This window comes from Pundamilia nyererei, unplaced genomic scaffold (assembly GCF_000239375.1).
Source record: "Pundamilia nyererei isolate P.nyererei 1_Seehausen unplaced genomic scaffold, PunNye1.0 scaffold00312, whole genome shotgun sequence".
NCBI lineage: Eukaryota > Metazoa > Chordata > Actinopteri > Cichliformes > Cichlidae > Pundamilia > Pundamilia nyererei.
In genome coordinates this window covers 290113-301724 of record NW_005187713.1, presented here as the reverse complement: position 1 = coordinate 301724, position 11612 = coordinate 290113, and the positions used below count along the sequence as shown (strand labels likewise).

Below are 11612 nucleotides of genomic sequence, written 5' to 3'. Positions count from 1 at the left end.
AAAGAAAGAAAGAAAGAAAGAAAGAAAGAAAGAAAGAAAGAAAGAAAGAAAGAAAGAAAGAAAGAAAGAAAGAAAGAAAGAAAGAAAGAAAGAAAGAAAAAAGTATAATCCATAAAATAAAAATTCAGTAGTCCTACAAATACTGGATGAATTAGGTGTCTGGTACCTGCAGTCTGGTGACTTTTGTGCCAGTCCAGATGCCCTATTTGTCAATCCAGCAAGCCAGGCCCCGCCCTTCTGCTGCAGCTCAGTTAACCGTTGGTCGGCCAGGACGCTGGCCATGAGCTGCCTGTGTTTGTCAATGCTCAGAGGAACAGCCTGAAAAAGATAAGCATGTGTATTGTACCTTTTGTGTGTGTTTTTATAGAGACTGGTAAGTTACCAAAACACAAATATATCTGCGCGCACACAACGAGTAGAACGAGCATCATGTTAAAGTTATGGACCTTTATGTTGTCTGGCATTGGCTCAGCGTCCATAGACTGCAGTGCTTCTCCAAGCAGTGAGAGGGCGCTCTCACAGCGCTCTGTCAGACTCTCCAGACTCTAAACAGGACAAAAAGAAGTAGAAATCCACACAAACACATGAAATCTCTCTTTCATTCCACCTTTTTTGTAATCCACAGGAGAGGTCAGAAAAAGTCCAGAGGATAGGAAAATGTTTTCAACTGTTTAGATAAAGCAACATAAACTGTGGGGGGAAAGCCATTAAGGGTCCTTGAGATTCTTACGGGCTGTGTTTTTTCTTCACCTAGTTCATCATGCCTGTCTGAAATAATCGACCACCAGCAGACGACCACTCTTTCCCAGCCAACATCCTTTTATTTCGCCTCCCTCCCTCCTAGATGTTCTTTCTCCCACAATACTCCCTCAACTGTCAGAAGTCATATTTTACACTGGAGGTACCCAAAACTCGAAACAAGTTACGAGCTACAAGAACTCCGGACTTTGAGTGGGTTACTTGAGTTTGTTCATTCCAAGCTGTCTGTAAGAAGTTTAAAAATAATAACAATAAAAATACACTAAGGACTTTTTGCTTTAGAAAATTCCTCAGCTACATACAAAAATGGCATTTCCTGTGAATTAACAGAAACTTTCCGTTTTATAATTACAGAACAAAACCTCAAACAGTCGTGCCGACACATTTTTTTCATTTACTACGGCAGCATGTTTTAATAATGTGAAAAAAAAATGAGACATGCTATCGAAATTTCATTATTTCCTGACAGAAAGGGTTAGGGTTAGGTCAGTGGTCCGACAGCTTAAGATCAAAGTGAGCTGTATGTGAAAAATGACTTTGACATCCCTGATGTACACACGCTGATGCACACGGGAGTAAAAATAGGACAGCAACCCTCTTGTGACTAGAGAAAATCTGTGGCTGCCCAGTGATAGCTTAAATGTTTTGGATTATAAGTCATTGTGGCAACTAACTAGTCTCCAGGAGGCTGAGCATATAACACCCACAATCTCTGGGCGACAGCTTTTGATTACAAGGAGATGGCATGGCTCACATATAGGAGGAAACATGACTCCAAACAACCACTATCAGATGGATCGGTGAAGGTTTTGCAATCAAGGTGCAAGTTTTCTGTGACGTGTCTCTTTGCAAAATGGATCTGGTTAGCTGTATTCTGGTTATATTCCTGTGTAAAAGAAAGGTTTTCCAGCTCTTATGTCAAGTAGCTGTTAAATTGCCACTCTGCAGCAACTACATCATGATTTGTGGAGGAATTTATGAATTTCTGTTTCAGATCTCTGAGTTTCTGGATGGACTCTGAATACAAGCCGTTAGTGTGAATTTCTGTTCATCGAGATGGCGACAGGTTTGAAATTTTCACTGATTCATGAGTTAATGACCGTATTATCACAAACAAATTGCATTCAATTGCCATTTTGACCTGATTCAATCACAAACTAATAGCAGACTCTAATTGTTATTATTGCTGCCCTGATACACCAAAGTCACTTTGAAGACTGCAGCTGACTGATTAATGTTCCTGTTTACACTGAAGTCTGAACTTCGTCATACCTCCACTCTGTGGATGAACCACTGAAAACACAAATGCTATAGTGGAGAATCAAATGTGAAAAGTTCAAGGATGCTTTTTCATGTTTGCATAATCGAACAGACAAAACAGAGCTCCTCACCAGTCTGAAGGCCAGCCAGTCCGCGTGGCAGTGGATAAAGTCCCCGTCCACTTCTTTGGGCAGCTGTTGTTTGTCTACATACTGCTGAAGGACACTCGTTCCTCGCACTGTGTGGACCTGCACAGGAGAGGAGAAACAGTAAGGGGCAGAGGAAGTGACTTTCTTATTGTATGTTTGAGAAGAATAAAAGCTTTTAAGGAAATTAGACCAAAAAAGAAATCAATTAAATCACACTGAAGCCTGGAACATATAAACTCTTATCTGAATGTGTTAGTGTTGGCAATGTTTACTGAGTACACACCAAGTGAAAAGCTCCAAGAGTTTAAAAAACATCAACAAACCTGCTGTGCCAATCATAAGTTTTCAAAAATCACCTGTTTAAACCGTATTATCAGGGCATGTGGCCACTTTGAGTGAGAGAATAATGCTGACCTCTTTGTTATTTGCGATTCTATTAAATGGCAATTATGGCTAGAGGTTCTGAGAATGGGAGAGAATAAAAAAAAACTAACTTGTATTATGATTTATTTTTTACTTTCTGAGCAGGTACATAACTGGTTACTGAAATTCAACATGGTGCTGACGTTGTAATTTAACTACAGCGTTCACATCTTCTTGGAAGTGTTTGTCGTCGACATCCAAAGTTTGAACACTGCCTGCTTGAAACACAAACCACGTGGCATGACCGATCCTCCCGTGCCTGTGCGCAAGAAAGATTTCTGCTGATCGGTGCAAAGCAATATGCTGAATTAGTGGTAAAACCGAGTTATCTGAAAGCAGTAGATGTTCCAAACGTATGGAAATTGGGTTTAATAGATTCAAGCTCAATGTGAATGTGCACTCCAGCTTAAGCACTTCTGACACTGATCGCATTGCAACAAGGAACAGGGACAATTTATGGAACGTTATTTCCTCTCGCGCAATTTGCATTTCCTATATGAACACTTTTTCCTGTTGACATTATAATAGGCAATAGAATTACAGGAACTTGCTTTCTGCTAATGTTTTCTCGTGCTATTTATCACTGAGCTTTTGACATGCTTTCATAACTTCACATTTATTCATTTTACGGATCTGCAAGTAAAAGAAGTATAACCGACTTAACCACGAGGAGCTTAGTAATACAGTCTAAACATGTGATGTGCATGAGGTCACCTCTGCTCCTTCCAGGGAATGAGAAGGGGACTCCTGCTGCTCTTCCACCAACACCAGAAGGGATCCAAGACCACCGGGGACCGACCCCTGGCACGAACACAAAAACACATGTGCTCGAGCTACTATCACATCTGCAGCCTAATTAAAGCGTGCATGCAAACATTTAGCACTTCCAGTTAACCAGCGTCCTTGTGCTGTCTCACCTGGAACAATTTAAGAGCAGAGAACAAGAGAGCGGAGGGTGGGGCACGCCTGCTGTCCATTAACACTGTTAAACCCTTTTCTTTGGCTGCAGGCCTGTTGAGGGTGGATGAAGAGAGAGATGTTAAAAATAAGTGTTTAGCTTTAAACCAGTGTAATAGCCATTTTTATTTAGGTATTTTCACCAAACGATGAAGTTGAAACAAACATTTGTTCTTAAACAAGAGTTTTTTGGTCATTTGCATAGAATCACATCATTTCTACCCAAAGCAGTTGAGAAGCTTTGGTTCTGACTTGCCACAAGTAGTAGCAGTTATTGTGCCAGGTAAACTGGCAAGCTCAGATGTGTTTGTGAAGCTGACATTGAGTCAGTTTGTTATGTTTGTCCTCCGTTTTCTGGCACACTCTGTGTTTCCCTCACACCACCTTATGTTGTATTTGGAAAAGTCAAGAAGCGAGTCGAGTCGAACATAATTATGAGGCGCTTTTCGTTAAACAGGCTCGGTCTCGGTGGTATAACAGGAAACAAACCACACAAGCCTAAATATAAAAATGTGAACAAAAAAAGCCAGTTAAAGATTTTTAAACATACATTCAGAGAATCGGGGGAATCAGAGAGCCGAAGGCTACATTTATTGGCAATATCCCCTGTATTTAAAAGCCATAAATCTCTAGTGACAACGGACGACTAAAATAAACAATCAAAGGAGGAACACGCACTTACCGCGTGATTGTGTGGTAACAGGCCAAGACGCGGGCCATCTCCTCCCCAGAGAAACCCGCTTCTGATGCGTCGGCCTCTGTGAAAACCAGAACACGCCCCAGCCTGTCCACTGTACCTGTGGTCAATATGCATCAGGTTAAGCATCGAGTGGGGAAGCCAAGAGGACAAACGAATGCACCGAGGCTACAAGCACACAAATCCATTTGGTTTTTCTCTGTGCTGTAAGCTTGTTGGTGTTATTGATATCTACTAAAGACACTATCTCTACTTTTAAGATTAGACCTCAAACTTTCCTTTTTGCTAAAGCATATAGTTAGGGCTGGATCAGGTGACCCTGAATCCTCCCTTAGTTATGCTGCAATAGGTATAGTAGGTATATGTTGGGGGATTCCCATGATCCATTGAGTATTTCTTTTTCACCTTTCTCACTCACTATGTGTTAAAAGACCTCTCTGCACTGAATCATACTTGTTATTAACCTCTGTCTCTCTTCCACAGCATGTCTTTATCCTGTGTTCCTTCTCTCACCCCAACCGGTCACAGCAATTGGCCGCGCCCCTCCCTGAGCCTGGTTCTGCCCGAGGTTTCCTCCTGTTAAAAGGGAGTTTTTACCTCCCACTGTCACCAAAGTGCTTGCTCAATCACATGATTGTTGGCTTTTTCTCTGTATCTATTATTGTACGATCTACTGTACAATATAAAGCGCCTTGAGGCAACTGTTGTTGTGATTTGGCGCTGTATAAATAAAACTGAATTGAATTGAATTACTTAGGATCACCATGATGTGAACTTTGGAAATAAAGCAGGTTTTGTTTCAGTACCATAAAAAAAATAAAACATTTCTTTTGATACTTGGTAAAGATACAAGCCAGCTATGCAGACTAGAAAGGCAACAAAACAGAAAAAAGTTACTACTTTACAAAAGTAATTAGAAAGGCTTCACTGAAGCAATTTCACAAATAACACCCAGATAATGTGGGAAAACCCAGGAAGGACATGGTCCAAAGCTGACTTTTCTGATAAGTGTAAAAGTAGATTTTTAGCTCAGGAATCATCTGATTACTGGAAATACTTCTGGTTTTGGGGGCTGCCTGGGTGGAGTGTACAGACAGCTAACAGCAGACCATTTACTGGGAATACACCAGCCTGCAGTGTTCTCACATTGGCACTAACCAGTGCCATTGGACATAAATATTCTAACAGACATGCATCAAAACTGTCAAATAGTCCTTTTTGTTTTTCCCCAAAACTTAGAGTTGATGTTGTGGTAATCACCAATGATGACTTAGACATCTGTGTGTTAAAGGCTGTTGGTTATATGTTCTTGCTTAAATTGCCATTTGCATTTATATATGTATCTCTGTCAAATAAACCCTAGAAATGTCCAGTGCACATATCTAAACAGGCCCTTGTTAAAATGTTCTGAGTTGATTATGCAGAAGGCCCTAAAGAAGCTTGCCTGTCAACTTGAGCTTCCCTGACTGGAGAAGGTCTGCGTCCAGTTCCCTCAGCAGGGCGGGCTCTTTTGAAGCATCACCATTCTGTTTGTCAGGTGACGCAGCCTCCTCATTAGAGTGGTTAAAAAAAGATGTGCCCGACTGTCTGTTACACACAGGCAGAGATGATTCAGCTTCTGTGAAGGGACAGAAAAATATACAAAACAGTCTGTTAAGCACACATGACCAAATGTTCGTGCACAAACATGGTTTTCTTCAGACCTGCGCTGCTTTTCACTGTGTTGTCTGTCGCCTCGCTATCTGCAGCAGAAGCGCCTTCAGTTTGGTCAGCCTGCTCTGCTTCCTCTGTTTGGCTCTCCTTGGCAGTCGGCAGTTTTGTTGAAGCAGTGCAGGTGGCTGGGCTTGGTTGAGGAGTTTTAACCTGCATTTTCAAGGCCTTCTCCTTTACACGACCCCCAGATTTAGCTTTCCCTTTGGCCCCCTTTCCCTTCCTTTTCCTCCTAAACACAAAGCAGAGGAAAATCTTAATGAGGCACACCATAAAATTAATAGCTGCACTTACAGGCATGTGTCACGGTCATGCCACATTGCGTTTTTGAGGCCTTTCTGTGTCCATAAGGTTGCAGCTAAGTGTTATCAAGTTGTGTTTTAATAAAGAAGTGTCAAAAAAGAACACAAATAAGATGAAAGAGTACGATATTTCAGTACCTTGGTGCTCTGAATCCTGCCGTTTTAACCTCTTTTCCTCTGGGGCATACTCTGTCCTCCACTTTTCCTTCATCCTTTTCATCCATGGATTTTTGGTTTGGCAAACTCTTCTTTTTAGACCCAGTGTTTGTAATTTCACCACTTTTTGAAACAGCAGCGAATGGTCTCTGTGGTGCATCTGATGTTGGGGTATTAGCCTCACTGTCTCCGCTCAGTGGTTTATCAGCATCCTCAAAAACAGAGTCCGAATGTGATCCGTGATCAGAGTGGCCCTCTACAACGTGTCCATCTTTGTGGTTTGTTAACTCATGGATTTCACCTGTGTCCAAGCTGTTGTTGCTCTTGGATTCTTTACTTTTGTGGTCATCTTTACATAGCTGTGTGTGACCATTGCTATCTCTCTCCTTGCCCACTCCAGGTCTCCTTTCCTTGAATGGGCCATCAAAACAAAGGCGGCGGCTTTCCAGGCCTTCAGAGTCTCTGTTTGTTTTATCTCCTTCATCAGAGTCATGGACTGAGGAGGAGTAAGACCGCCTCCCTCGGCCAGGCTCGGCAACTCCTGGCACAGGCAGTGGCGGTAATGCTTCACCCTTGGCAGCCACAGCGTCTCCTTTGATGCCAAGAATAGCCCGAAAGCTTCCTGACCTTTCTGTTCGCCCATATCCCCATGCTTTTCCTCTGCGAACCTTGATAGCCTTTCCTCTCCTGCAAAGAGGTAGAGTCTTGGTCTTACAGATTCCATGCATCTCTTGGTACCGCTGCCTTGGATCGACTCCTCCATCAGGACCCCCCCTGGGTTCCAAAAGCTCGACATAATCCCCATCGAGCTGAGGTTGTCTCGATGTCCGCCCAAGGCCGTCTTCACTGCGCCTTCGTCGAGGAAGCACACAGTCAGAGTCCAAGCCATCCGGTTGCAAATCCTCATCTTCTTCTTCATCCCAGGACCAGGAGTCTAATTCCCCAGAGGATGAGCCACCCCAGCCTCCGAGGCTGCTACCCCCCTCGCTAGGCAGACGGTTGGACATTAGGCCCAACTCTTCAGAGGGGTCGTGGATAAATTTTGGGTAGACTACCTCCTTCCATGGAAGTCTAACCACACCATCGCATGTACTGACCAGACAGGTGTCAAGTCCTCCTCCAACTTTGTAAAGAAGAGAAAGGAATGCATTTATGAAGAAAAAGTACAGCGTAATTTAAAAAAATAAGAAAACACCAACATCAGCTTGACTTGACTAAAATGAGCTTTGTTACATTTCTTTAGCTCTGCTGTTACGTTCTCCCCATCTGCCATCATCACCCTTATATACATAGCCCCCGTCTTTCTGTCCTTCCACCTGGTAAAAAATATGATTCTTCAAGCAACCCACCTGTATTACCCAATCTTCAGTTCCCCAATGATCTTTTCTAACGGTCAGATAAGAGGAATCTGTTCCTTACCTTCTCTCTTGTGACCTCGCTCTTTGTTGACGATGTGAAGCCACTCAGTGGTGAACACAAGGGGATGCTGTGACTCGGGCACCAAGATTTCCTGAACAGTGCGTCCCCCAGGAGCCAGGCATTTTAGTGCCAGCCTTGGGCAACGTGTAGAGAAGGGAACCACCTGTAGGTAGAAGTCATTACTACGCAGAAGCCTCCAGTCCAAAGTGGAGAGTTGGACAACCACTTTTTCGCCCAGGCAGAGAGGCCAGCCAGAGTGAAGGAACAAGCAACCCAGGTACTGAGACTGACACAAGAAAACAAAGAGAGAGTGTTAAATGTACGAACAGAAAATTAAACCTTCATTCAGATAATGTTAGATTTTGCTGAACAAGTCATCTTTCTGAACCCCTTCCGACTGTGTGATGCACTGACCTCCTTTTAGAACCATTAGAGTCCCCTCAGTGTGCACAACTGTGCTCTCCCATTCACCCACACCCACACTGGTGTCCGCCTGCATGTTGTATCTGGCTTAGTTATTTAAATGAGCAGAAATTCTAGAACTGATACCACACGAGTCAACGGTTTTCACAAGCTGAACTGGCCAAAAGCCAGTGCCACATACAAATGTCAGACATGACGTGTGTCCTAAGTGTAAAACTGCTTAGTTAGCAGAGAGTCAATGAGTCAGACAGAAACTTGCAGATGACCAGCTCCTCGCAACAGGCAGCCACTACTAAAACAGTTGGAAAACACATCAGGTGGCTCTGTAAGAACGACAGAATCAATTTCAATCAGTCCTAAATACAGAAAACCCTCCAGTGAATAGTAAAAGAATTTAACTGCAAATTCTGTGATTTCGGGCACAGCAGTGTGGGCCTCTTGTGGGACCCTCTGCACGATTAATCAACTGATCTATTTAGGTAATACACCTTAATCCAAGCACTATTCCCACCTTAATCAGTGGTGTGTCCAATCTATATCCCCTTTCTTAAAGCCTTGAAGCCTAAAACTCATCCAGAGCCTCTCTCTGCTGTTCCCAGTCACGTCTAATCGACTGACACAGGGCTGCTCGCTCCTCTCTCTGTGCCCTCCAGACTCACGAGACGTGATCAAATTAAATTCCTTCCTCAGCCTCTCCTCCATCTCCCCTTATTCTACCTCTGTCCTTTATTCAATTTCTTCCTCTTAAGCCTCCCTTCTGTCTCATTTCGTGCCTGTTCTGTCACTGTGGCAAGCTTTGGGGAAGCAAGTATCTGATATCTGTCAGGGTGAATATTAGCATTAAAAAGCATGTGCAGCTTTTCCTCTCTTAAAAAGTTTGCCTATTTCGACCCAGTCCGCAATCTGTAACTCTCTGTGTCCTCTGGCCCACCCCCTCCTTCTCCCTCAATATGGCCCAGTGTTTGCTCCTTCTTCCCCACCTCCCATTACTCAAAAATTCCTCAATCAGTCTGCTATTGCCTGCTAAACTCCAGCATCGTCTCTGTTTTCGCACAGGCACAGTGAATGGGAGTCATGTTCATTCTCTCCTTCGACTCCCACCGCTTCTCTGTTACTCACTCTTTCTCTCGCAGCAAGTAACACACTCACATATGGAAGGCATTATTGTCATGACTCACAGTCTAACTCCCATCCCAGGCAGCTCCACTCAGCAACAATGAAAACATAGTTTGCTCACAAACGCTGTATGGGGGTGTGTATATGTGTGTGTATAAGTCTAGGAAAACTGTGGAGGGAAATATGAGAACGTTCTTAGCTACCAATCTTGCACTAAACACTGCGACTTGTTTACCTTTGCGTGTCTCAGAAAGTTCAATATAAAGAATGCTGTTCAATTAAACATCAGGGATTCGAGTTAAATAGACATCGCGCCTTATTTCTTTGTCTCGGTTTGGCTAAGTGTGGCAGAAACAGCAAGAGAGTGACACAAAGTGGAAGTTGCATGTTTGCACAAGGTTTGGACAGTGTATCCTGTATCATATCATTTATATGCGTTTGTGTTTATGTATGTGGGATCCTAAAGACATCACAACATAAACTATTTATTTACACAAGCCTGCACTGCATGTCATTCACTCCTGGAGCTTCCGAGGCAGGAAAACCACCTCATTTGTTTGCGAATCTCAAATGTCACCAGAGACTTTCACAAATTTTACCGAGCAGCTAAAGTTTAGGGGCAGACTCGAGCCTCCATAACGTAGTGAACAACTGGTATTGGGTTACGTGTATCAAACCCTACATGTTTTAAGTTCTGGAGTCTTCCTGTCACCAGCTACAGAGACACTACAGGACCCCCGGCATAAAACTTGGACTTGACTGTTGAGAATACAACCCCAGTTTATATTGGAAACCACAGACTTTTAAGCCAGAATCTGTAGAAACCCCAAATAATAAAAAACAATCAGACAGGTTTTCCACTGTTCTGAAATGATTTAGTGAGAAATGTTAAAGACTAGACTGAGGCTTAATTTGTGCTGCATTCTGCCAACAAGATCAATACCAGCAGTTCTTTGTCTCCATCAAACTGCAAATAAATTTAGTCTTATTGGTTCCTTTAGTCGTTTGCTGTCTTTTAAAGTACTTTTTAATAACTTGTCTGTCAATTTTAAATGAATTTTAAAATTGACTCAGCTTAATTTGACCTTTATAACTTGGACTTTACTAAACTTCATGTTGAAATGAAATCAAGACAGTAAGCATCTCCTCATGCATCTGTGGCTAAAACTTCCACGGATGCCACACAGTTACAGCGCTGATAACAGAAGAGATCAAATAATTTGGTTTCTTATCATGGGTATGCTACATAATTGTAAATAGAACTTATTGACTTACATTTATTTATCTGCACTTTAGAACTTCTGTTTAAGAGATTTGGCAATGTCGCATCTTTTACTCACCTAACAGGTTTGGGTTTATTCTGCATAGCTGAATTTGACAAGGCATTGCTCAGATTATGAACTACGGCTTGACTGCCTTAAATTGTCAGTTCCAATAAGTAGGTTACCTGAGAAATGACCCAAGGACCATTTTAAAGGAATCAAGAAGCTAGCTGGTAAATTTCTCAGACTATACTTCTTGTGTGTGATGGCTGATTCTGTTTCTAAGTATTCAGCTTTGTGTGTGTTCCATTCAAACAGTGTTTGCAGTTTAGAACTCACACAGGCATGCTGCTGGAGTTTGTGCAGGAGGTGCTTTGCAGGTACGAAGTAGTCCAGGAGATAGCGAAGACTGTCGTGTTGATAGGTCGACTCCAGGACTGAGAAGACCTGGACAATGGATGCAAGACTCGGTAAAAACACTTTGGAGTGAATAGAAAATTAAGCTATTCTCTGAATATCAGATTCTTAGGCACTAAACAGCATTTACTTTAGCAACATTTTTTTGTGTGCGTGTGTGTATTTTTTGTCTATCAGTGGATTTGTAGAGGGTTTAATTTCCCCTTGAGTGGAAGAATTTGCTCAACCCAGACAGCATATGATCAGTAGTTAAAGCAAGCAAATCACCAAGGCTGTTTAATTTGATCCCTCTTGTTGTATCAAACAGCTTTTTCCATGGCAAGAAAGAAAACTGATTGGAAGCTATGTGACAACTTGGAAAAAAAAAAACAATTACAAAGTAAGTAGAGTAACTCTCAATTAGGGATGGGTATCGTTTAGGTTTTATCCGATACCGGTGCCAAATCGGTACTTTTGAAACGGTGCCGGTGCTTAAACGGTGCTCAAACCGGTGCTTAAAGAATGGAGAACACAAAATTGGTCCAAAAACCTCTCATGTTCAGCTGGTTCACCAGGCCATCAG

General features: G+C 42.5%; 1 protein-coding gene across 2 annotated transcripts in view; it reads right to left on the bottom strand.

Annotated features, from left to right (window-relative positions):
* Window positions 1-11612, bottom strand: part of arhgef40 (Rho guanine nucleotide exchange factor (GEF) 40) — a 52882-nt gene that overhangs the window by 21572 nt on the left and 19698 nt on the right. For both annotated transcript variants that reach the window (XM_005751453.1, XM_005751452.1), the window contains exons 3-13: window positions 10973-11080; window positions 7833-8118; window positions 6396-7536; window positions 5949-6187; window positions 5690-5863; window positions 4231-4345; window positions 3509-3602; window positions 3306-3392; window positions 2151-2267; window positions 447-545; window positions 167-318 (exon numbers count right to left, since the gene is read on the bottom strand). In XM_005751453.1, coding sequence (XP_005751510.1) covers window positions 167-318; window positions 447-545; window positions 2151-2267; window positions 3306-3392; window positions 3509-3602; window positions 4231-4345; window positions 5690-5863; window positions 5949-6187; window positions 6396-7536; window positions 7833-8118; window positions 10973-11080 — 2612 coding nt within the window. The remainder of the gene's footprint in view (window positions 1-166; window positions 319-446; window positions 546-2150; window positions 2268-3305; window positions 3393-3508; window positions 3603-4230; window positions 4346-5689; window positions 5864-5948; window positions 6188-6395; window positions 7537-7832; window positions 8119-10972; window positions 11081-11612) is intronic.